Source organism: Prinia subflava, chromosome 2 (genome assembly GCF_021018805.1).
Source record: "Prinia subflava isolate CZ2003 ecotype Zambia chromosome 2, Cam_Psub_1.2, whole genome shotgun sequence".
Classification (NCBI taxonomy): domain Eukaryota; kingdom Metazoa; phylum Chordata; class Aves; order Passeriformes; family Cisticolidae; genus Prinia; species Prinia subflava.
The window spans coordinates 113,419,123-113,442,957 of NC_086248.1; the positions used below are offsets into that span (position 1 = coordinate 113,419,123).

The following is a 23,835-nucleotide window of genomic DNA, read 5'->3' on the forward strand; positions in this document are numbered from 1 at the left end:
GAGTCCCACTGCCTGTAGGCTCCATCACAGGCTGTTGTAGCACAGAGTGTGCCCATGCCTGCTTACAGTGCACACCCTGAGCAGGCCTGGCCACCACGACAGGGACCAAGGCTTGGGCACAGGCAGGACTGGAGCTGTCAGCACTGAGACATGCTGACTTGGGAGCCATGGCTACTGACAGCTCTCACACGGTGGAGTGAGATTTGCAAAGATAAAAGCAGAAACCCACCACTTATCCCATAAATCAACGCTGGATGGTCCTTGCACTCCCCCTGTTTTACACTCAGTATCAGCAGGGCTGTTTGACCCTGTGCTGTCTGCACTCATGACTAACAGTGTCTCAAGACCACAAGCTGGAAGCCAAGAGGATAACACAAGACGACCACTGCAACTGTGCCAAAAGGAGTCCTGAGGGCTGCAGAAGGAGTGTGCTGCCACTGAGAGACAGCAGGCAGCAACAAGAGACACTTCTGAGAACAGACACTGCCGTGTTTCACAGAGCCTGCACAAGGCACTTGGTAACAAAGGGACAGGAGGCCTCATTTGTGCACTGCCCACCTGAGCATCTGCTGGAGAAACAGGCACAGCCACGCTGCCCTGGAGACAACAGCACAGAAACAGCCCCACAGCCACGAGCCTCCCCAAATGCTTCGTATTCCACAACAACAACAAAGCAGCACAGTCAGACAGGGACACTGAGTGCTCTCATTACAGAGGATGTGCACAGCAAGGATGAGACCTTGGAAAGAAACTGGATGGTCAGGAGTGCACTGAGCCATAGGGAATCCATGGCAAAGACCCACTGCAAGTCCATGGAGAGGTTTCTGGACCCTGAGGGCCCTGGAAAGGTCAGCTGGTGGTCAGCCAGGGAGCACTTGTAGGTACCCAGGCAGGTGCTGAAGTGCTTTGGGTCACCCAGCCAACGAGGGGCCACAGCAGAAAGAGGCAAAGAGCCAGGCCTTTGAAGACTGTGGAGAACAGAACACCTCCACTTGAACTGACAGCAAACACAAACCCCTTCTCCAGAGGCTATGAAGTACCAAAAAGCAGTGTAGACATCTGAGAAGCTGGGTCTGCTTGTAAGAATGAGGATACACCCGGCACCTAAACTGGTTCCAAATGAAGGGAATAAGAAGAAGCAAACTCTAGCCTAAGAGAAATATAATAAAGACAGGCCAAGATAAAAGCCTGAGACCACCTCAGAAATGATTGGAAGAAATTCTTTCCCAGGAAGGGCACGCTGGCCAGAGCCTGCTGGCACAGGTGAGCTGCCTGTGACTTTTCCACAGAAAGATCTCACAGTGGTGACAGATGCAGAGCACAAAGCTGCTGAGGTGCTCCTGCATCCCTGCTCTGAAGAGATTCCCCTCAGCCAGACTTCTCTTCTGGAGGTTTGGCTCTGTTCAAAGTGCCAATGCAAGGAGAAAACCAGGAGGGAAACACAGCAGTTGTGTTTTGCCAGGCCCCCACAGCAACTTGCACATGATCAGGACATGGCTGTGTGCTGGAGAACTGGGAGGGGGAACACCTGCATTTATGAGGAGTATGAATGGGGAGATGCAGGGAATTAGGAACAGCTAACTCAACTGCACCCCACCACTTACAAATCCTCACTGGAGATAAGAGAGGGAGTTCAGTGAAACATCTTCCCTTCAGCATCAGGAGCTGCTGAGCTCTGAGGAGGCCAGCACAGTACTATTACTTTGTTATGTTGCAACAGGAATCCCTCCCTCCCCTGGTACAGGAGATCCCACATGGGATGCAGGACTGACACATAACTCAGCAGGACAGAGATGGCACAATGTGAGGCTGGGACTCTGGTTTCACACTGCCTTGCCTATTTCTCCCCTGGCAGCAGGTCTCTGCCCCCAGTCAAAAACCCCAGTGAGAGACCATGGCTCGGGAGTTGTGCCACTCCCTGGGAGCTCCCTGCCCCTGCAGCACAGGACAGGGCCAGCAGGGACCCCCACCCTCAGGCGTACCGGCCTCACCGTTCAGACACTCCATTTCAGGCTCCTCGCCCTCAGGGTGCTTCTTCAGCCTCTTGGCTTTCCTCCTCTTCTTACAGTAGAACATCAGCCCCAGCACAATAATGATGTAGGCAACAGCCGCCCCCACGGAGAGCCCGATGGTCTGGATCATCTTGTAGGGTGTGTGGCTGCCAGGCCCCTCGTCCTCGTCTGCTGCTGGCTTGTCTGTGGGGCAGAGAACATGCCAGACATGGGGGGGTGGAGGGATTTCCCAAATCCTGCTCAGGAAGGTGCTGGAGGGATGTGAAAAGCCCCCAGCCTGCTACCATCGCCACGTCCTCACGCAGCCACAGCACGCCAGGCACACCCCTCCAGGGGGAGGCTGCAGTGCCCGCCTGGCAGGCGCCACCAGAGCCAGGGCAGGGCCTGGGACTGCCAGGAGCTCACACCCAGCACCCTCCTTACCCACGACGTAGAGGAAGGCCTCGCGGTGCTTGATGTTGCAGCTGTTGCCGGCGATGCAGGTGTACTTCCCAGAGTCCTCCGAGGTGACGTCGTAAATCACCAAGGAGCCGTTGGGCATGATCTGGATCCTGCCAACCACACACACGGAGCTCTTGGCAGACGCCAAAGGGCAGAGGCAGGCCGGGGGCACCTCAGCCCCATGTCCCCACTGCCACCAGCCTCCATGTCAGGCCGTGCAGCACCTCAGAACAGAGGACTGCAGCTCCATCACAGCCTGGCAGGCTGTGGCAGAAAGGGAAACCCTGGGGCCAGGAGAGTCCAGGTCCTGGCAGGTACAGTCAATTACGTGCCCACCAAGCTGGGAACCCAGGATTGCACCACTGGCACCCTCATACTGGGCAGGAATGAGGGATACTTGGGAATGTCCTGCTGCACCACACGTCAGTTTGGAACGGAGGCTGTACCTGGGCAGGAGCTTGCCGGGATCCAAGATCCTGTCCTTCCCTTTCCACTGGATGTGTGGTACGGGGTCCCCCTCTGCCTGGCACTGGAACATGGCTGTGTGGCCCTGGTACACGGTCGTGGGCTCTGGCTCCAGCTTGAAGGTGACGAAAACTGAAGGCGGAGAGGCAGACACGAGCGCTCTCAGCTCCTGGGAACGGTGCTGAGCCCCACGGGGGAGCCCAGCAGCACGTGCCCTCTCAGCCCACATGTAAAGCACTGACAAAGCAGACCCTCGAGTGCCATGGACACGGCTCGGGGCCAGCCCAGACACCGCCTTCTCTGCCCGCCCCAGGCGCTCACCTGCGACCACGAGCTGCACGGTGGCGCGGATCTCGCCCTGCGGCCTGTTGGAGGCGATGCACGTGTAGTTCCCCGAGTCGCTCCTGCTCACCTTGTGGAAGGACAGCATGCCGGCGTTGTGGCTGACGTGGGACGGCAGGCTGCTCCCATCTGCACGACACCAGGGACGGATGCAGCAGCCGTGCGGGAAGCACCAGGCCATGCTGCAGGTGGGACAGGAGAGTTCCCCTGGCCTCGGGTCAGAGGCAGGCATGTCCCAATTAAATCCCCCTGACCTGTCTTGGTCCACTGGATGGTGGGCTTCTCCCTGCCCGTGGCCGAGCAGGACACGGTCACCTCCTTATCGAACTCCATGCACTGCAGGGGCTGGGGCGGCGGGGTGAACTTGAGCTTCTCTGCAAGAGGCAGGGCCGATGCTCAGGCTCCCTGCCCGCCCCGGGGGCCGCGGGGAGGCAGGGCAGGGCGTACCCAGCACGTGCACGCGCGCGGATCCCTCGATGCTGCCCGCCGGCGTGCTGCTCACACACTTGTACGTGGTGCCGTCGTACACCTCCACGTTGTTGATGCGCAGCGTGCCGTTCTCCGAGATCTCGAAGCGCGAGTCCTGCGCGGGGCGGGCACAGGGGACGCTGGCACCCGCCCCAAGGCCGGCCCTGCCCCGGCGCTGCTGGCAGCCCCTTGCCACCCCGCGCCTCGCACAGACACGTCCCTGTGAGCCCCACACGAGACCAGCCGGGGACCCCTCTCCTGCCCCAAAAGCACAGGGCTGACTGCCAGCCAGGCAGCAAGAGACCACACTGTGCCCCCACACAGCAGTAGGACGGAGCCAGTGCCAGGAACGTGGCCAGAGTGGGGCTGGCAGGGAAGCTGGGCCCAGGAACAGGGTGGGAAAGAGCAGCAGCAGAGCAGGCACCCAGCAGAAGCGCCCGTGAGAGGCAGGGGCCTGTCCCGTGGCCTCACCTCTGAAATGGAGACGCCGTTGCGGTACCAGGTGACGGTGGGCTTCAGGGAGGCCTTGCTGAGGCAGTGCAGGTATCCTGGCTTGCTCTCCTCCAGCTGGCTGTCCTTGGGCATCTCCACCCACTTGGGCACCGCTGGGCACGAAGGCAAGGGGTTACACAGAGCCGCTCGCTGCCCCTGTGGCCAGCAGAGCGCAGCACACACAGGCAGTGTGCAACCAGCCACGGGGCCCACAGCTCAGCCCTGAGAGGGGCCTCTGTATCAGTGAGGCCATGAGCCACGCTGCCCACTCACCCTCACCCCCTATCCAGCCCCTCTTCCACTCCTCCCACCCTTCTCAGAGAGTTTCCTACTCGCCACAGTGATGCTCAGCTCCTGTTTCTTCTCCCCAGCCTTGTTGGCAGCATGGCACGTGTAGATCCCCGCATCCATCTCGGTGATACTGGTGAAAACGAGCTGCTCTGCCTCTTGGTACACCCTGCCAGCAGCGGGAACTCGCTCCTGGTTTCTCTCCCACCAGACCTGGGGTGTGGGTACACCCTGTGGGGCAGGGCAGGACACCCGATGCCCCTGGTTCGCTGTCAGCACCTTCGGGGAGAAGGGCGCCATGTCTTCGATCTCTGGGAGGAACACGGGACAACAGGGCTCAGAGAGGGCAAGGGCTGCAGCCAACCCAGCAGCATCACCACTTCACCCCTTGAAGGAGGGAGCACACAAACTGTGTTTGCTGCCCTCATCCAGGCAGCAAGGATGAACCACTGCACGTACTGTGACACTGCTGCATTGTCACACACCCCAGAGGGGCACTGGAACTCTGGGACCTGCTGCCCACCCTGCCAGCAGCCCCAGGGCCTCACCTGCCAGCCGCAGAGTTGCCTTCAGCACCAGGGTTTTGCCCCTCTGCCCGCGGCCCACGCACTTGTAGACGCCGGCGCTGCGGGCCCTCACCTGGGTGATCAGCAGGGAGCCATTGGCAAACACGGTGGTCCTGGGGAGGAAGGGCTCGCTGGGCACCTCTGTGGGCCACAGCCACAGCCACGGCGCTGAGCTGCCCTGCACCAGCCCGTGCAACCCAGAGGGTGCCAAGCCAGAGCTTCCCAGCGCACAGAGATGGCTGGGACACATTCCTCGCAGAGGAAATGAGCTCAAAGAAGTCTTTTTCTTGGTCAGGAGCTGGCTCCCACCACAAACTGCATCACCGAACATGAGCCAGTTCTGGGAGCACGCAGAGGCAGGAGAAGGGGCAGGGGACACAAGGTGGCGCCCGGGGGCTGCCAGGCCGAGGCACCCAGGTGGCAGCGCTGGCCTTCCAGAGCCTGGGAGAGCCACATCCCAGCTCCAGGATGGCCGGGCCTGCTCTGCAGACTGCCCCTGCTCGGGCTGTCTGGGGCTCAGGAGCAGCCCTGGCTCTGGGGAGGAATGTGGAAGCACAGAGAGCCATGGGCTCAGTGCTGTGCAGATGTGGAGGGCTGGGAGGCATTCCCAACTCTGAGGATCACCACATGTTGGCAGCTGGTACTGGGACACATCCCTGACTGTGACCTGCCCTAAGTGGGTGTCTGGAGCTTGAGCTTCCCCACATCTGGGGCTGGGGACATCCCTAGCTGGGGCCATCATGCATGGGCATCTCGAACTGACAGCCCCCCCAGAGCTGTGAGGACAGACTCTCCCTCAGTGCTGTTCAGATAAATGCCAAGCACAAGGACCCTGCTAAACCCCAGGAAGGCAAGCTGAGAAATCACTACCCACTGATGCTGCATGCATGTACAGACAGGCTGTGACCTGTCCCTCCTGGAACACAGTGCCCCTCTCCTCCCAGCCCTGCCCATGCCACCGGGGTCCCCGTTACTTGGATCTGCTGGAGACGGGGTTGTCCTCGAAGAGCCACTCCTGCGTGGGAGGGGGCACGGCTGCGAACTGGCAGTGGAACATGGCCTCCTCGTTCCTGGTCACAATGAGGTCCCGCGGGACCACCACTGCCTGAGGAAAGCTCTCGTCTGCAACGGCACAGGAGGGTGAGATGGGCTGAGGGGCCTCTGCTGGCCCCATACCAGCGCCCTGGGGAAAGCTCAGAGAACAGCTGGGCGCACTCCACAAGCCCAAAGGAGGCAGAAGCGCCAGCACAGCTGGAGTTACGGACTCAGAGCCCAGCCTCTGGGAGCTGCTCTGGGGAAAAGCCCTTCTGCCTCCAGCAAGGCCCTGAGCACTCTGCTTCCAAGCAAGCAGATCAAAGCTGGCACTGGATGGACAAAATTCCCTTGTCCAGTGCCATATACCCCTCCAATGTCAACAATTCCCATCCTCCTTGGGTCTTGCCTCTAAAGCCAAGAGGGCATCTACCCACACGGCGTGATATTGGCAAAATCAGAGACACCCACAGCCTCCAGGGTGTTCCACCACAAGAGGAGACAGCATAAACCCGCTCCAGAAAGACCCGGGGCAAATGAACACCCCCCGACAGGGCTGGGCTCCAGAGCAGGGTCCCGGGCAGCTGCAGGGGGACACCACTCACCGACCACGCTGAGCGTGAAGTTGTTGCGGCTGCAGACGGCGCCCACGGCGCTGCGGGCGCAGCACGAGTAGAGGCCGCTGTCGTCGGGGCCGGCGCTGGGCAGCGTCAGCGTGCGCTCCTTGCTGCTCACCGCGTACGCGCCGCCCTCCGGGAGCGGGCTGCCGTCCCGGAACCACTGCCACGAGGGGCTGCAAGACAGCGCCGGCGTGAGCGGGGCACGGCTGACCCGAGGGCACTGCCACCCTGAGGGCACTGCCACCCCCAGGGCACGGCCACCCCCAGGGCAGGGCCACCCCCAGGGCAGGGGCACGCAGCACACAGCCCGGAGATGGCCCCTCTCCCTGGCTCTCCGTGCCCCACACAGACACGAAGCCATGAGACATGCAGCCGGTGGACGGGACACGACTGGGAAGCGGCGGAGAGTGAGTGCAGCACACCAAGAAGCCGGGCAGCTGGGCTGTGCCAGCCCGTCCTTACTGTGCTCCGCGCTACGCGGCTCTGGGGAAGCCCTGGGCCTTCTCCCACGGCGCTCAGCCACAGGCTCAATCCTGCCTCTCGCCTCCCCTGCCTCTACTGAATTCTTGCGGGAGAGAGGAGGGGACGTGGGGGAGGAGGAGAAAGAAAAGGGTGGCGGGGAGAGGGATACAGAGAGAGAGAGAGCACAGAGCCAAGGTGCAGGGCCCTGGCAGGGTTTGCCCCTCAGCAGGCACCCCTTACCGTGGGTGCCCGTCGATGTGACACCGCAGCACCACTGTGGAGGAGGGCTGGATCTCGGCGACGCTGGCCGGCTGCTTCAGAACCACATTGCCCGTCTCAATCCCTGGGGGATCAAAGAACACCAACACAGCTGGCTCTCCAGACCTCCAGAGCCCAGGAGGTGGTGACTGGGGACTCACCCATACCCAGAGGAGGCAGCAAGGGCACAGGCACGCCTAGAGATACACATGCCCTCAAGCCAGAGGGGAGTAAAGGGACACCCACACTGCAGAGATCCCACTCTGCCCCTTGCAGCTGTTCCCCGAGGGGTAACTGAGTTCTGAGAGGACCTGCAGTGCCCAGGACACCCTCACTGCAGTCATGTCCCAGTTTCACGTGCACAAAGGGGAAAGGCGGCAGGAGAAAGCATCTCTGACACCCTCAGGGACACCAGGAGACACAAGAGGTGGCAGCTGGACAGGGATCCTACTTGAGCAGCCCAAGCTGTCCCATCCCTGCCTGACCCACACAGGACTTAGCAGACAGCCTGGAGCAGCTCTTCCCAGCCTCAGGCCCTCCCAGGGGGTTGCTTTCCCCTGTGCACAGCACCCGGCCGCCCTCAGCCCGCACTCACACTTGATGTTGAAGGAGGCGTTGGCGGTGCGCGCCTCCTCCCCGGTGAGCACGTTCCTGGCCAGGCACTGGAAGACGCCGGCGTCGCGGTGCCGGTCCACGGCGGTGAACTGGAGGTTGCTGCCCTCCTTGAAGCGCTGCTCCGTGTCCTGGACGGGCAGCCCGTCCTGCAGCCACTGGAACTCCACGCCGGCGGGCTCCTGCACCTCGCAGCGGAGGATGGCGCCGCGGCCGTGCAGCGCGTCCTGCGAGTACGGCTCCTTGGTGAAAAGGATGCTCGCCCGGGCCCCCACAGCTGCAAGGCACGAAAGGGAGGGCAGGAAGAATGGATCAGGTAAGTGTGTGCCGTTCTCAAGGGTCTCCAGACAGTCAGAGCTGTGGTAGGACAAACACAGCTCAAAGCACATCTGTCAAAACCAATTCCGAGTTTGAACAGATCTGTGCTCGGTGCCAGCACAGCTGCTTTGCAGCAGTCACTGAACAGGGGTGCCCGAGCTTTCCACAGCCAAGGAGAGCTCCTTGGGGACAGGGACATCGAGAGGGAGCTGCCATGACCCACTGCTGAGTGCCACACTGCCAGCCTGAACAGAGAGGTTCCTTGCAGTGCCAGGAAGGCAGTCACCCAAACCCTGGAGAGCAATCAGCTTCCTGGGCAGTGCCAATGCTTCTTTGAGTGTTTCCTCTCCTGTTCTTTGGGATGCATCCCAAGTTCCAGCCTTGCATAAGATTGCCCCTGATCAGAAACACGCATAGACTGTTTCTAGGTATTCCTCAAAGTCCCTCTCCTCGAGACTGTCTCTCTGACTCACCTCCAATGACCCAGAGAAACACTGGCGTGGAACAAGGATTATCTGTGAGAATAAACACAGCAGCTGCTGCAACACAGCACAGGAGGATGCAGCAGGGACACCACAGACTTGTGCTGGTGACTCAGCCCACTCGCAAGCAGAAGCGGAAACAATAAATTGTGATAGTTGTCCTTGGGGGCTGGCAGTGGCCTGAGGGGCTGGAGGCACCTCTCCACAGGGATGGAAATCCCCACACCCCTCCCTCACCCACAGCAGCAGCGAGGCAGACACAAGCACCCATACAGGGCTTCCAACCTGTCCCAAACTCATCAGGCAGGGGCTGGATTGTGCAGTGACCCTTCTGTCACTGAATCCCCACCTGAATTTCCTCTGATCCCAGAGCTGTGAACTCAGAACGTGGCTGTCCTGACTTCTGCAGCAGAGCAGCCACCTCCATGCATTTCCCTGGGACCTGCCGATGGTCCCATTTTCCTGGGTCTCACACTGAGCCAAGTCCCATCAACATACCCCCTCCAAGGGTCAGCATGCCCAGTGAGGTTTCCGTGGCCAGCTGCCACACACCTCCCCTAAAGGCAGGAACTCCCCATCAGCCTGTGACAGCTGTCTCATGAACACAGAGGAACACATGCCCCAAGGTGACACAACACGCAGGAGCACGTGTCACATCAGAGCTGTCTCATGGAGAGCACTCGGCGAGGCAGCAGCCACCCAGCCTCCCTCAAACACAGCCATGTGCTCCAAAACAGAACATCAGCAGCTGAGCTCACACCACGAGAGGCTGGGGGCTCAGACAGGCAGGAGGAAAGGGGAGCAGAGCAGGCAAATCCACTCAGGTTTGTGCCCACGGGCCCCAGGTCTGTTTGTTCTGTCCCCAGACATGCCCCAGGACACTGGGCGGATGTCCACCACACCTGAAGGGCACAAAGCACATGAAAAGTGGCAGGCCACACAAAGCTCATGCAGTAGATGGATTTGTTCTGCTCCTGGAGTGTCAGCATGCTGGTCAGGCTGGTGCTGGAGTTCGTGATGAGGCACCTCTCCCTGAAGCTGCACACCATCAAGGTATTAGGATAGTGTGTTTTAAATTACATGTGCTTCTAGAATAAAGGCATCAGCACCAGCAATGCAACACCGAAGAGCAACAGAGCTGCTTTTACCCCATCACTGACAGCACTGCTGCACTTTGCTCAGCACTGATCATCCCAGAGCTGCAGCATACTCATCACATGCATCCTGCTGCTTCAGCATGCCCCGTGTCCAGGCAAGAGGACCTGGCTCTGTGGACAGAGGACAGGGTGGTGGCTTGGCACAAGTCCCCCATGGAAGCAGGGAGTTCACCAGGAGTCAGGAAACACTGGGATCCAGCTCCCTGGTGAAACACGAGGAACTATTTTTGTTGTTTTCCATGCTGGGAAAATGGACACAACCATTTCAGCTCAAGCAAGATCCCTGTGATGAACACCTCATGGGCACAGGTGTCAAGGCAAACTGGGATAAATAAACATTAAAGTGCAGCAAGAGCCACGAATTGTGCTCTGTTTTGACAAGAGCATCCAGGGTGCCATCGGTGATCTGGCTGCACAAGCTGGAAACCACTGTCCCAGCCATGTGTCCCATTTGGGCTGCAAGGAAAGACCAGGAGCAGCCAGATGTGGCCCAGACCGTTTTGGGGTGGAAGACATCAGAATTGCAGAGCTGGACACAGCTTTTCACAGTACCTCAGTGCAGAGCCCCAGGGCCCAGCGTTCAGGGATGGAGCTGCTGCCCCTGCCTGAGCAGCTGCACACCCCTGGCCCAGGAAAAGGCTGCAGCCAGCAGGCTCCATGCATGCCCTCCACCTCCTGGGATTTGGGACAGCCCCAAGGAAGCTGCTAACGAGAGGGCTGCTGTGTGCGGTGCCATTATGCCAATTTGGGTAAAACCCATATAAAGCCAACAATCCCCACCTGTGCTGAATAAAGAAGAAATGACTCTGTTTGTTCCACTCAGCAGCTGCAGGACCTCCCAGCTCTCCTGTGTGGCAGGGCCATGGCCATGTGGGGCTCAGCCACCGGGGGCCAGCCCAGATGAGAGAGCAAGGGCAGCCCCAGCTCAGACTGGACACCTTTCCAGCAGCTTCTGCTGTGGTTTCATGAGCTCATCTGGGCTGGGACACATGGCTGGGAGCTGCTGAACGAAGCAAAATGATTCCCTTGGGGAGAGTCACCTCAAAAACCATCCAGCAACGCCACATCAGCCTCAGCAAGACCGAGCCACGGCCCTGCACAGCCAGCATAGAGCAGCCCCAAATGTGAGCTGGCCAACACCTCCCTCTGCACATGCACATGGCACAAGCACCTCTGGCTGGCAGGAAAAGAAACCCTCACACAGGTTTCTGGCCTAAAACTGCCTCCCCTGTGGCTTCAGGAAGCTTCTCAGGAAAGCTGCAGCCAGATTAGATAAACGTGTTTGAAATGCAGCACACCTGGAAACAGCCAGTGGTGTGCTACCCAAAGGATGCTTCACTGGAAAGCAGAACCCTCCTGCTGAGGTAACAGATAAAGGCTCAGTGAATGCTGTGGGGAGGTTGAACTGGGACCTACAGCTCCTCAGGGTATCCTTCCCACACACCCCAGAGAAAGCCATCTGCAGGGAGGGGACAGGCACTAGTAGGGTGCACAAGGATGGAAAGAAGAGCAGGATCGGAGCCCATCCTGGCTCTGTGATCATCCCTCTGGCAAAGAGCTGAGTGCAGGAACACAGCGTCCCTCAGGCAGCACTGCCCTCTGCCCAAAACTAATTCCATGTTTTTAAGGAGGCAAACAGCAGCTTCCCAGGACAAACAGTGACACTAATATATCTGCATTACCAGGCCTAGTTTCTAACAAGTGCATCCCAATTCACTTTTTTGTCTTGGGATGTCCCCAGGACTCACCCTTGGGACACCAGCCTTCTCTAAGGCTGTATTGAGGGCTGCAGCCAGCAAGAGGGTCGGTCTGTGGTGTTGGCACAGCCTGGACACGCCTGGCAGTGAAGGCACCCCACAAGAGGCCAGAGAGCACCAGGGCTGCTGCCTGGTGAGTCCCTTCCACGGCACAGGCCCAAACCCTCATGGTCATCCTCCAGGCTGCAAGGACACACCACAAGCCAGGCCTCCACCCCAGCTGGGCTTCCCACTCCCTGCTTTAACGTGCCAGGTCCATGGGCTCACCTGGGCACGCTCCAGGAGCCCAGCACCATCTGGGGGCTGCAGGGCAAGCTGGGGGACCAGGCAGCACCCCTCGTGCCCTGCCTGGCAGGCCAGGCTGCCTGCATCCTGAAACAAGCCCGAAATCACGGCCTCCCTGCCTCACGACATTGCTCGGGAATGCAGCCCCAGCCACCAAGCCCTCAGCTGCTGCACAGCCTCACACTGCTGCTGAGCCCACAGCACCTCTCCCACCTCCAGCCCCGGGGGAGCACCAGGCACTGCTCCCCACCCCAGCCCCGTGGGAGAGCCCTGCTCCCACCCATCCCACGCTGCCCACAGCCAGGCACAGCTCCTGGGCACAGCTCCTCCGGACTAGAAGAGCTCTGGACAAAGGACAGAAAGGGAAATGCAAGGAATCCATCCCACTTTGTACCCAAGAGTTCACCCATCTCCGAGACACCACAGGATATGAGTAATCCCAGAGCTGCTTGCAACCAAACAAGGAACTAAAAGCATGGGAATGGGATTCGGGAGAGGGCTTTGTGCAAGTATAAGGTTTCCTGGTTTGGAAAGCAAGCCCAGCGCTGTGGTGCTTCTGCAGCTTGCAGCCCAGTCCCACTCTCCAGCCAGGCCCCTGGAGCATGATTCTGCAGCCTTGCTTCCAGGAGCACTTCAGTAAAATTCACCCTGGGTCAGCTCAGCCAGATGTGCAAGCCAGTTCCTTGAATGCTCTGCACCTGGAACTGCACTTTGGGGGATCTGCAATTCATCTCCAGTGCCCAGGACAGCAAAGCCAGAGCACCCAAACTGCATCCATCCTTTCTCCCAAAAAGGGAACCATCCTCTTCCTCTTCCTCCCTGCCAGCAGGAGGCTTCAGACCTACCCCAGCTATGGAGGGGGACAACCTGGCTTAGAGCAAACAAAACTAAGACCCAGAAGCACCAGGATGTGATGGAAGCAGCCAGCTGCCAGAACTGGCCCAGCCAGCTGTTCTGGCAGAGGACACGACTGGCCAGCATCTGTCTGGCCTCTCTCTCACAGCAGAGGGGAGCTCACAGCTTCCCCAGCTCCTCCTGGAGCTGCACAGCGCGCCAGTCTCAGCCCTGAGGTGGGAGCTGAATGCATTGACAGTGCCAGCTCAGCACTGAAGGACACACAGAGCTTTGTAACTCACATTTGTTCCCTGTCCATCTTCATTCACAGTGAGCAAAGATGCTGTGTTCCCTGGGAAGGCGCTGCTGCAGCACACAGGAGGGAAGCCTGCTCCCCCTGGCTCCCCAGACCTGCAGGGCCCTTTGCAGCACCCCAGCAGCACAGAGTTCACTGAGGGAAGGCCCTGGGCACCTTGCAGCACCCACAGTGCCCTCTCCTGCAGAATGGAGTCCAGGGATACAGCTGGGAGAGGGCAAGAGATGCCCTCGTCCCCACCACTAACCTGAGGTGAGCAGCAGGAGCAGCCTAAATCTATCCCCAGGCTGCAGCACTCCAGGTTCAGAGTGAGAGACCAGGATTAAGAGACCCTCTCACCACTTTTTAATTCAGCTACCCACTCTGGATGTGTCAGCTAATTAACAAACCTCAGCAAAGCAAGGTGGCAGTGGCAGCTTGGAATCCATCCCAACACACGGCCACCCCACCATACCCACACTGTGACCCTGCCCCTGCTCAGACCACTGGAGAAACAAAGCCTCTGCAATTTGCCAGCAGCAACACAGGCTATTGCTCTTTGCTCAGAAACCACTAAGGAAAGCAGGGTTTGGATGAGCTAATGCGCTCCCTCCCAGCTCTGTAAACCTGGAACGCAGCAAGGCAGACACAGGCAGAGAGTGCTGCACCCCTCAGCAGCGTGTTCAGCTGCTGCTAATCCCAAGCAGAACAACAGAGCAGAACCACAGCTTGGAGGGTGACCTGGCTCCCTGCAAGCCCAGGGGCAGAGCTAAGGGCCACAAGAGAGACAATCCCCAAGGGAGATACAGAAGAGACAGAAGCTCACACTCAGGTCCCATGTCCCAAACACAGCATTGATTTATCACCTCTTCTCTGAGAAGGACATTGGGCCACAGCAGAGGTCTGGTGTCAAACGCAACCACAGGCACATTTCCAGAAAAGACCATGAGCTGTGCTCCATCCCAGGGCCACAAAAAGCACAGCAGGGATGGTGTTAGGGCTTGGGGTCCTGGCCCCTCACAGGTTTCAATATCACACTCTCAGAAAGCATTATCAAACAGGCCTTGTCTTCAGGAGCAACTTAAAACATCACTGTCTGTAAGCAGCAATTCCTTCAGTTGCCAAGTCCTTGGGAATGGCTCCAGCACTTAGGCTTGGCTTTTAGTCACTCCTGGATCAAAGAGCAGCAAACTCTGTGCTCCAGCCCTGGCTTGCTTCCAAAGGCTGGGCAATGAAATCCCTGAGCTAGAGCACCCTGAGCTTGCTGGTCCAGAGGACCTGAGGAACCCTCTGTCAGAAGAAGGCTCCACTGCCTGCAGGCAGCTTTAACTCCTCGCGTGCTGGGCGTGCACTGCTCAGCAGCAGCTCAGCCATGCAGGCTTAACAGCACTTCCCACAAGGGAGCAATACTCAAGGCACTGAAGTGCTGCCAATGCTCAGGACTGCAGCTCTCCCCTGACAGCCTTTTCCTGCTGCTGCAGCCAGGCACAGCTTGCACAGCCCCTCTGCCCACATGACACCTAGGACACAACGGGCTGGACATTTCCCTGCTGTTCCCCCCTCATCCCCAACACAATTGTCACCCCCAGCTCCTAGCAGCCCTCTGCTAGCCTGCGGTGCCCGGGCTCCTTCCAACACAGCCCTCGCTGCCAACAGCCACATCTCCAGAGCAGCCAGCCCCACCTCCCCACCAGGAGAGCCACCGAGAGCAGCAGGCAGTGACACCACTCACCTGGTCCTGTCCTCTCTGCCACCCCTGCACGGCCAAGCACCTGGCACCTTGATCCCATCTTCTGCTCCGCAGCCCCTGCAGGACCCCCGAGCACGCCGGGGTCTGCTCTGTCCCCGCAAGGCTCTCGCTGAGCACGGGGCCCCCACAGCCCTCCCGTGCATGTCTGCAGCAAGCCATGTGTTTCCTGGCACTGCTCATTACCAGCACGCTCGTATAAACACACATTTTTGGCATGCCAGAACAGGGAACGACACCCGGCTCGGCTTCTCCTGCCCTCCTGCTCACAGAGGCAGCAGGCTCACTCGCACCAGCTGCAGCCACAGAGGCAAGCAAGGAAAACCCTGAATGCTGAGGAGCAGGAGCAAACCCCCCGTGCCTCCTGGGCCGGCCCCTCCAGCCGCACAGAGCAGCCCTGGGAGCTCACACAGCCCTTCCAGCCAAGCCAAACACCACAGATCGGCATCTCCAAATCACTTCCAGCCAGCGCCTTCCTCCGTGCCAGAGGGGCCAGCCGGGAAAGCCTCTCAGATGGGCAGAGCTGCAATAAACCACCAGGCCAGATGGAAATGGTTTGAGGCAGGCAGGGAGCTCTGGAGGCAGCAGCAGCCCAACATCTGGAAAGTCTTTGGGCACTCAGCATTTAAGGTTTTAAAATGATTTCCCATTCCAGTTCAAGCAAAATCAGAACCTCACTCTGCACCCAGGAAAGCAATTGTGGGCACAAAGCAACATTTGCAAGAAATGTTCTGCTATAGAGTGGCTTTGGCTTCACGAGGCAGGAGAAACTGGACCAGTACCCAGGAGCTTCAGGTCATCCTAGGGTGGATCTAGATGATTGGGAACTTGGGAAAATGTCATTTATTTGTCCCTATGATTGTATCATACACCTGGATCCAGGCAGCAGCAGCCAAAACCAAAGCAGCAGAATGTGGGGATACCCTCTGAGGGCAGGGACAGCTGGGGAGTGAGCTAAGAACCAGCTGCTACTCTGGCACTGAACAAGAACAGCAACCAGGGGTGCTACTCTGCAGCCCCAGAGCGATGGGAGTATTTTGGGAGGTTACTACTCATTCCCAAGCCAAGCAGGGCTGCTGTCAACCAACACCCCACTGCAGGCTGATCTGATCTGCTGGGGCAGACACAGTGTTGTAGTTTGTCCCCAAGGCTGTGGGATTTGCTAGCAGTCTTTATGGAGAATGTGTCTGAGCTGAATCGCAAGCTGAGCTTGCCACACAGTTTCTCCCAACATCTCAGCACCTCGGTCAAAGAGAAAAAAGCTGGAGCAAGAGAGAGAACTTGCCATGGCAGCCAAGCTCCTTGGCTCGCTGAAACTGCTGGGGCTGCTGAACCAGAACAACTGGCCTTGGAGCTGCAGAGCTGCCTGTGTGACCTGAGCACGCTGACACTGCTCCGAGCCGTGCCCTGCTGTGCCCGTGCTCCTGGCACCTGCTGCACGAGGGGGCATCTCCAGGACACTGCACCAGGGCAAGAACGTCACTCTTTGCGTCACTGTGTGGCCCCAGGCCCCTAAGAGAAGTCCAGGCACCCCTTCTGAGCAGCCAGCCCAGAGAACCAGCTCCAACTGAGGAGGCCACAGCACGGGAGACGGGAATCCTGCTGGCTCAATTAAACCAGCTCTAATGGGGCAGCAGCCAAAGGCTCCTGAGCAGACACTGCCAGCTGCGCTGCCAAGCCCCAGTGAGAAACACAAATGTTCCAAGGGCGACTCAGCACCACTGACAGACCGGCTGCACCCACTGGCCTTGCCAACCAGCTCTCCCAGGCTCACTCTGAGCCCTTGAGCAATTCCCTGCTTCCCTCACCAACACCTGATGTCTGCTGCTGGCAGGAGACATGGGGATCTGAAGGCCAAGCTCTCTGGCCAGGTACTGCACTCCCACTACAGGAGACACAGCAGGAAGATGCCAAGTGGAAGCAGGAACAAGCTTCTGTGCCATGGCCTGAAGGATGATGCTTCCCCCACAACCTAAGCATGGGCCGTGTGAGAATGAGAACATCTTTACTAAACAAAACTCCTGCTGGTAGAGGGGAGCCCAGGCAGGCAGGTCCTGGCAGAGCTGGCTCATCACTCTGGCCCGGGGCAGGAGGCCAGGCCCAGGGAGGCCCCACTGCTGCACCCACGGGTCTGTGTGGCACAGGGCTCACCCCACGGCAGCCAGGCAGCACCTCCATGTACCACAGCCAAGGCATCCTCACATCCCTGCCCTCAGGCTGAGGGCCAGAGGCTGGTCCTGCTCCTGCCATCCCAAGCCCAGCCAAGAGGGATTCCCCCACAACAACCCAGTGTGTGGACGGAGCTCCCGGCCAGGGCTCCACGTTCCTCCTGCTCCAGCTGAAACACCGCTCCAGATGGGGGAAAAAGCAAAGAAGCTCCATAAAACTGTCTGGCACTTCCCTTCAGCAAACAGGAGCCCCAGCCAGCCGCTGCAGAGAATGGAGCTCGGGCTGGAAAGACAAAAGGCCGTGGGGGCGGGGGTGGGAAGAGGCCAGGGCGAGGGAAGCAGTGCAGAGAGGAGCAGTGCAGAGAAGAGCAGCACGCACACCAGGCATGCAGGCAGAGCCAGCTGCTGCTGCAGCACACCACGCACACAGAGCTGGTGCCCAGAGCCAGCTCCTCTCCGTGCAGCAGGTCACCGAGGCTGCCCTGGGCACGGGGCACTCCTGCCAGCAGTGCCTCCCTGCCCTCCCAGCACTGTTTGCTGGACAATGAGGCTGACTTGCCACGGAAAGCGCCCGAGTGAGCTGTTTCTGTGCGTGCTGCCACCAAACCCACCAGAAGGCAGAAAACACCCCCAGGACCACCCAAACCTGAGCATCCCTTGGCGTAAGCTTGCTCTGGACATCTTGCAAATCCTGCTTGCTCAGGGGGCCAAGTGAGAGGGTTACAACCCTCCCCAGCAGACCCCAAGACAAGGCTCAGCAGCAAACCCCACAAACACGCCGAGAGCTCCAGAGCAGGGCCAGCAGCCGCAGGGGCAGCGAGGGGACAGACACTGCACTCAAAATTCACATCTACACCACTGCAAACACCCTCTCCCTTCTGCTGACAGCTGTAGGTTTGCACCATCTGCAGGGACTCCAAGCCCACCCATAAGCAACTTGCTGGTCCCAAACAGGACTCTGGAGCTGGGGACAAAGGGACAGCTGCACTTCTGAGCCTTGCATGCAAGGAAACAGACAGGGAGCTTATTTATATCCCAAGCTCTGCTCTAGGATAAATATTTTAAATCTCTCTCCAGGTCACGTCAGTATATTTACAGCTAAGTTTCCCTCAGTTGTATGCCTGTGGAGACTCAGATGGATTTGCCATGAAGATCCAGCTGGCCAAGCTCTGCAGACAGCTTACAGCTCTTGGGAGGAATGGTTCATCCAGTGCCATGGTCTGGAAAACGACACCCATGCTCTGGCAACTGCTGCAGGGCTTCAGCTGTGTGCTCCTTGCTGCTGCTGCCTCTGTGCAGCCCACCCACGAGCATTACCAGCCACTCTGCCTTCCCAGAACAGGGAGAAGCCCTGGAGACTGGGAAATCCACCACACAACACCAGAGCAGGGGCACCCCTACTGCTGGGCTCGCTCGAGGTGAACCTCTGCAGCGCCCTGCTTCATCACTTGGGGTGCCAAAGGTTTCACCTGCCTGCTCCCCTCCTGCAGGGGGGGAAGAAGCAATCTCTCCCAGGAGAGGCAGTCACTCCAGCCTCTTTTACCTGTATGGGCTCTGCCAGGTTGGGTTTTGACCTCTGGCTGCCTCTGGAGCTTGAGGAGGATGAACTGGCTGCCCAGGGCTTCCTGCTGGGCTCACAGGGTTTCTGTGCCAGCCCTCAGGAGTGTTCTGGGAGCACTGGTTCACAGACACTGCCTGCTGTGCATTTCCCACCCGTGTGGGCACCATGCACAACTCCCCCCATCCCTCTCCAGCTATGTCCCACAGGTCTGCAGGTTTCTCCAAATCCTCCTCTTCCCCCTGCTAGAAAGCTGAATATCAGCCCCATTTCCCAATTATCATTTAAAACTGTGCAGGGAAGCGCTGTTGCCCAGGATTTACCTCCTGGGAAAAGCATCACCAGGGAGGCTGGACCTGCAGCGTCACCTCTGAAAGCAAAGAGGGCACAGAAAAGAACAGCTCCCTGTTTGTGTTCATTAAAGCCATTTATGAATCTATATTAAAAGCCACAAAAATAGGAAAGCAGATGGAGAAGCTAATATTTCTTCTGTTCATGCAATATTAATTAAGAGGTAGCTTCTGTATGAGACATTGCTACATTATCTCAGCTAAAAATGGAAAAAAGTCACTGAGTGGGAAGAACACGCAGCAGGGCACTTTCTGGAATATTTTACTGATCGATAACCAGGCAGAATGTTCGCTGCAGATAAATCTAATGCAGAGCCCCGGTCTCAAATGAAAGAAAAGCTCGGCTATAACAGACTCACTGAGACAGAAATTCATACTAATCAGACCTCCTGGAAAAGTAAGTGCTCTTCTCCATTGCAGCAGAAAAACTGATTTCCAATACACCTGGCGAACAAACAGTTCTGACTGGACAGTCACAAAGGCACCAGTGCAAGGAGTACCTGCACACCCTGAGCAGGCAAACGCCAAGGAAGCACAGGAACAGTGGCAACAGACACTCAACAACCAGACCTGCAGAGCAGAGGCTGTGCTGAGATAGCTGCAGGTGCCTGGCTGCTCCGTGTGGCCAAGCCAAAATCCCAGCAAGGCACAGAAACAAAACGGGATAGTGAAGGATGCCGAGGATGACAGCCTTTGTTATTTCCTTGCCAAAATGTTAACCATTCACATTAAAGCTTTCTGCCTCAGGCCACATAGCTTTGAGGCTTTTCTTCAGCTGAGCAGAAGGATCCTTATCCAGAAAGGCCCCTGATTTCCAAGGACCACCTGAACATCTCAGCAGCCCTGCCCCAGCTCTGCTCTGATCTCTCCTCACCTGCTGTGAACTGGAGGCCTGGCTCAGGGAGACAAAGGCAATCTCAGGATGGCAAAGGAGCCACACCTGGGAAAACAGCAGTGCCCAGAGGCAGGCACTGGGGAGAAACCAAGCAGCAGCAATGTCTGAGAAGGGGGCGTGTGGCATGCCATGGCAGGTCTGGAGACAGGGGAGGAATCAGGAAGAGGTGGAGATGGGAGGCACAGCTGGAAAAGGAACAGCTGCACTTGAGCCAGGAAAAGGCAGCAAGGCAAAAACAGGACAGGGGCAGGAGCCCAGCAAGCAGCAGCTGCTCCACTCTCACATCTGAAGGTTGCAAACACACACACAACCTGCAGGGAGAGCCATCAGGAGCTAACTCCAAAGAGGAAAAGAAAAAATCCACGTGTTGCCCTTCCCACTCAGCTTTTGCTCGGAATATGGTGGACAAAGACCTGATTGAACCCAGCTGGAGGAAAGAATGATCACAGAACAAGGTCTCACTGCCACAGAAGAAGCCCCAGCCCAGGAGCTGGGCACTCCCACAGCAGCTGCCAGGTGCAGAGTACCAGGCTCCCATGTTCACAGAAGGCCACAGGGATGGATAGCCACATCAAGTACCTATCCAAGAACATCACGGACCTCTGGAGAAGCTTTGGGGGCTTTTTGTCCAAGACGAGTTGCGCAATTCTTGCAGCTGCTGAAAGAGACTTTGGCTGTTGGTCCCTCTGCAAAGGCGACTGCACAAGGTGACCTCAGCAGCACGAACCCATCTGTGCTCCCGTGAAAGGAGAACTGGCTGCACCACCCTCTGTGGTGTCTGGCTGTATTCTCTCTGGTCTTGTCTTTGCTAGGAAGGACAAAATCCGCAGTCCTTTCTCCCATGAACGCCTCCCAGTGACCCAGGCACTGCCAGTGAGCAGCAGAGGCAGCAGCAAGGAGCAGCCCCGTGCCCCAGCACAGCCAGGACACACAGCAAGGAGAGAAATAAAGGCACTTGCAAGCCACAGCTTGTCCTGCCTTTAACCATTTGGACAGCCACTGTGTGGTTTGAATCAAAGGCTTCCTTTGTGCTCCCAAAGAAGCCAAGGAGCAACTGCACAGAGGAGAGGGTTTACAGGCAGGTCTTAAGCAACCCCGTGCTTATCTTGTGCCAGCATCACTCCCAGAAGGGGCAGCCCCCCAGAGCTGCCCAGGGGTACCAAGCCTCTCCTCTGGAGGACTGGCCTCCACATGCCATGGCTCTGGGGACAGACCCACGGGCTTTCCTCTGGAGTGACAGAGCCAACCTGCCCGTCTGCCCACGTCAACAGCAGCAGGGTGCAGTCCTGGCTGCTCCTCAGGGTGGCCTGAGCTGCATCAAAGCGTAAAACCCTGCTGCTGGGACAAACCTCATTCCACAGCAGCAGCGGAGGAAAAGTCACAAAGCCTTTCATCTTGGAGCTACAAACATCTCGGCATCAGCACCGAGGTCTGAGCACAGTGCTCACACACACTGCAGTCCTACAGCACAGCAGCCACCCAGGGACTGAACACAGGCCAGCCAGGGGCTGAAACACAAAGAGTAACCCCTTGTAACCCTCACTCACTGAAACCCCAGCCCTGTTCTGCACCAGCTCCCAGCACAGACAGCAACCCCACGTCAGCGCTCTCCCCCAGCATGCAACATCTTGTTTTCCAGAGAGGGAAGGTTCATGCCCTGAAATCAAGTGTGTCACACCACCTTCCAGACAGGAATCTGCTGGTATCAGTTTTCCTCATTCATCATCCTGCACAATGCAACCATCAATCCAAGCAGTCCCACCTCCCAGAGGTGAGACCACTGCCAGTGCTGGATTCAATCCCTGCACGCTGCAGCTCACAGATCCAAAACCCCTCTCTGCTCCACTCCAGCCAGAGCCCAATCTGACAAGGACAAGACAGGCCATTGGTATCCCACAGCAGGAATCACCAGTTCAAAGCAGCCCTGCCTCCTCTCCTGACACAACCTGTGCACATCCCCTGAGCAGGCGACAGGAAGGCACGAGTGCTCCTCACTGCTCTGTCCTGAGCTCTGCAGCTGGACCCAGACAGTTTTCATTCTGCTCTCGGGGGCACCTGAACACCTCAGCATTCATCTGTTCACACCAGCAGAAATGTTTCAATTAAAACATGGGCCTTGCCTGGATGGCACAGTTTTTAGGGATTAGAATGCATTTTCAAAAGAGGCCCTTGCAGAACAACCTCAGAAGGTCAAAATCAGAGAAGAGAGGATGGATTTTTGAAAGCTGATCAAATAAAACGAGTAGCCCCAGGCAGTAACAGTCTGCAAAGAGTATCAAAATAGCACCCACCCATCAACTTCCCCAAACTGCTAAGACAAGCAAGCTTGGGAAAGGTCAGAGCTGGGCACGCACACCAAAACTCCTCATCCCAGGCTTTCAGAAACTTGCAAACCACCCTGAAGTCCCCCCTTTGCCCCTCTCTTGGCTGATCAGACAGCCTGTATTAGTTATCTGCCAAAGCAGAGGTGAGCAGTCTATTCTGTGACCAGACAGAGACTGCTTCCCTGAAAAAGACAAGGCTTAAGTTAAGACTAGAAGTACTGTACAGGTCAGCCTTTTAAGCTCAGGAAAAACATTTCGGCATGAAGTTTAAAAAAAGAGCTGGCAAGAGTGAGAAACTGAGCTGAAGCAGGAGTCAATGAAAAGCACATGCACTGCAGACCTGGCTGCCAACACAAATTGATGCTTTGAAACAAAGACCACTTGTGTTTTGGCTTGAAGATCCTCCACAGCTACTCAGCAGGAGCTGCACAGATTAAAAGGAGACACAGGTAAACACAGGACAGTGCTTACTGCCAAGTATTTATTTCCCTGGACAAAGGAATGACCAGAAATGGAGTTCTTGCCTTGACTGGGTGGCATGGGCTCATCCTCACTGAGTTGCAATGTGCCAAAGAAGGCACAGGCGACAGGAAACACTGGACAAACCTATTCAACCTCTGCTCAAGCAGCACCTGGATCCAGAGCCTGGACCTGGGGAGCTGCAGCTATTAAAGCATGAACATGCCTCCAACCTCAGGAGCCCACAGGAGCTTCACTACAGCCAGCTTCACCCTTCACCCTCCACTTCACCCTTCTCCTTCACTCCTTTCCAGAAGAGACCCCAAACTACTCCTCTTCCAGCTCTTCACTCCCTGAGACTGCAGACACCTGTGTGCCTGCTGCAAAGCAAGATTCTGGTCTCGTTCCCAAACCAACCTACACCCATATAAAGAGGTGCCTTGCAAGCCTCCTTTCCTTCCTACTGCCTGCACAGTGATGTACTCAGAAGGCACAGGAAAAGTGAAACACGAGATGCTCTTCTCCACAAAGGTGATCCTTCCTTCCTTCAGTCCATTTTTAGGCACACCAGCTGTCCACTCTAAACCTAATGGCCAAATGAACAGTTCCCACTGCAATGCAAAGGTGGATTTGCTGGTCCTGTGTGACTTCAGAGGTGACCTGACCATAACACCCCACAGCAGTGCAGGAAAGCAGCCCCTGTGACAGCAAGGCAAAGGAGAGAGCTGACAGCCCCTCAGCACAGCAGATCCTCCTGGCAGGATGAAGGGGGTGGAAGTGCAGGACTCTGAACAGGCCACGTCCTCCAGAATCAAAACTCTGTGTGCTTGCTGCCACGTGCTGTGGTTCAGTGGTGTCAGCATTAGGAAGCAAGCAATAAAATATTCAGAAGACCCCAGGGCCCCTCACTTTACTGGCAACTCCCTCCGAACAACCTCCCTAAAATCCAGAGCCCAACATTTCTGTATGGCTGAAAGCTCACACGGACATCAGGAACAAGAGGTGGGCCACGTGCAGAGCCTGCAAACCACGACAAAGCCCAGGGAATGGCACTGCTCTGGAAGCAGCCACATGGAAAGCCAGAGAACCTGCAGCATCCCCAGCCCTTTCTCGTCAGGCCTCCCCGAGAGAACAAACCCTGCCAGCAG

General features: G+C 57.5%; 1 protein-coding gene across 2 annotated transcripts in view; it reads right to left on the reverse strand.

The window, feature by feature from the left end:
* The window catches only part of PTK7 (protein tyrosine kinase 7 (inactive)), a 30,914-nt gene that overhangs the window by 3,483 nt on the left and 3,596 nt on the right, over positions 1 to 23,835 (reverse strand). Inside the window, exons 2-14 of one of the 2 annotated variants that reach the window (XM_063391706.1) lie at positions 8,042 to 8,335; positions 7,429 to 7,531; positions 6,712 to 6,899; positions 6,049 to 6,196; positions 5,057 to 5,187; positions 4,553 to 4,819; positions 4,200 to 4,333; positions 3,708 to 3,843; positions 3,515 to 3,634; positions 3,240 to 3,389; positions 2,900 to 3,050; positions 2,436 to 2,563; positions 1,983 to 2,195 (exon numbers count right to left, since the gene is read on the reverse strand). In XM_063391706.1, coding sequence (XP_063247776.1) covers positions 1,983 to 2,195; positions 2,436 to 2,563; positions 2,900 to 3,050; positions 3,240 to 3,389; positions 3,515 to 3,634; positions 3,708 to 3,843; positions 4,200 to 4,333; positions 4,553 to 4,819; positions 5,057 to 5,187; positions 6,049 to 6,196; positions 6,712 to 6,899; positions 7,429 to 7,531; positions 8,042 to 8,335 — 2,163 coding nt within the window. The remainder of the gene's footprint in view (positions 1 to 1,982; positions 2,196 to 2,435; positions 2,564 to 2,899; positions 3,051 to 3,239; positions 3,390 to 3,514; positions 3,635 to 3,707; positions 3,844 to 4,199; positions 4,334 to 4,552; positions 4,820 to 5,056; positions 5,188 to 6,048; positions 6,197 to 6,711; positions 6,900 to 7,428; positions 7,532 to 8,041; positions 8,336 to 23,835) is intronic. The other variant, XM_063391707.1, reaches the window with a different exon arrangement.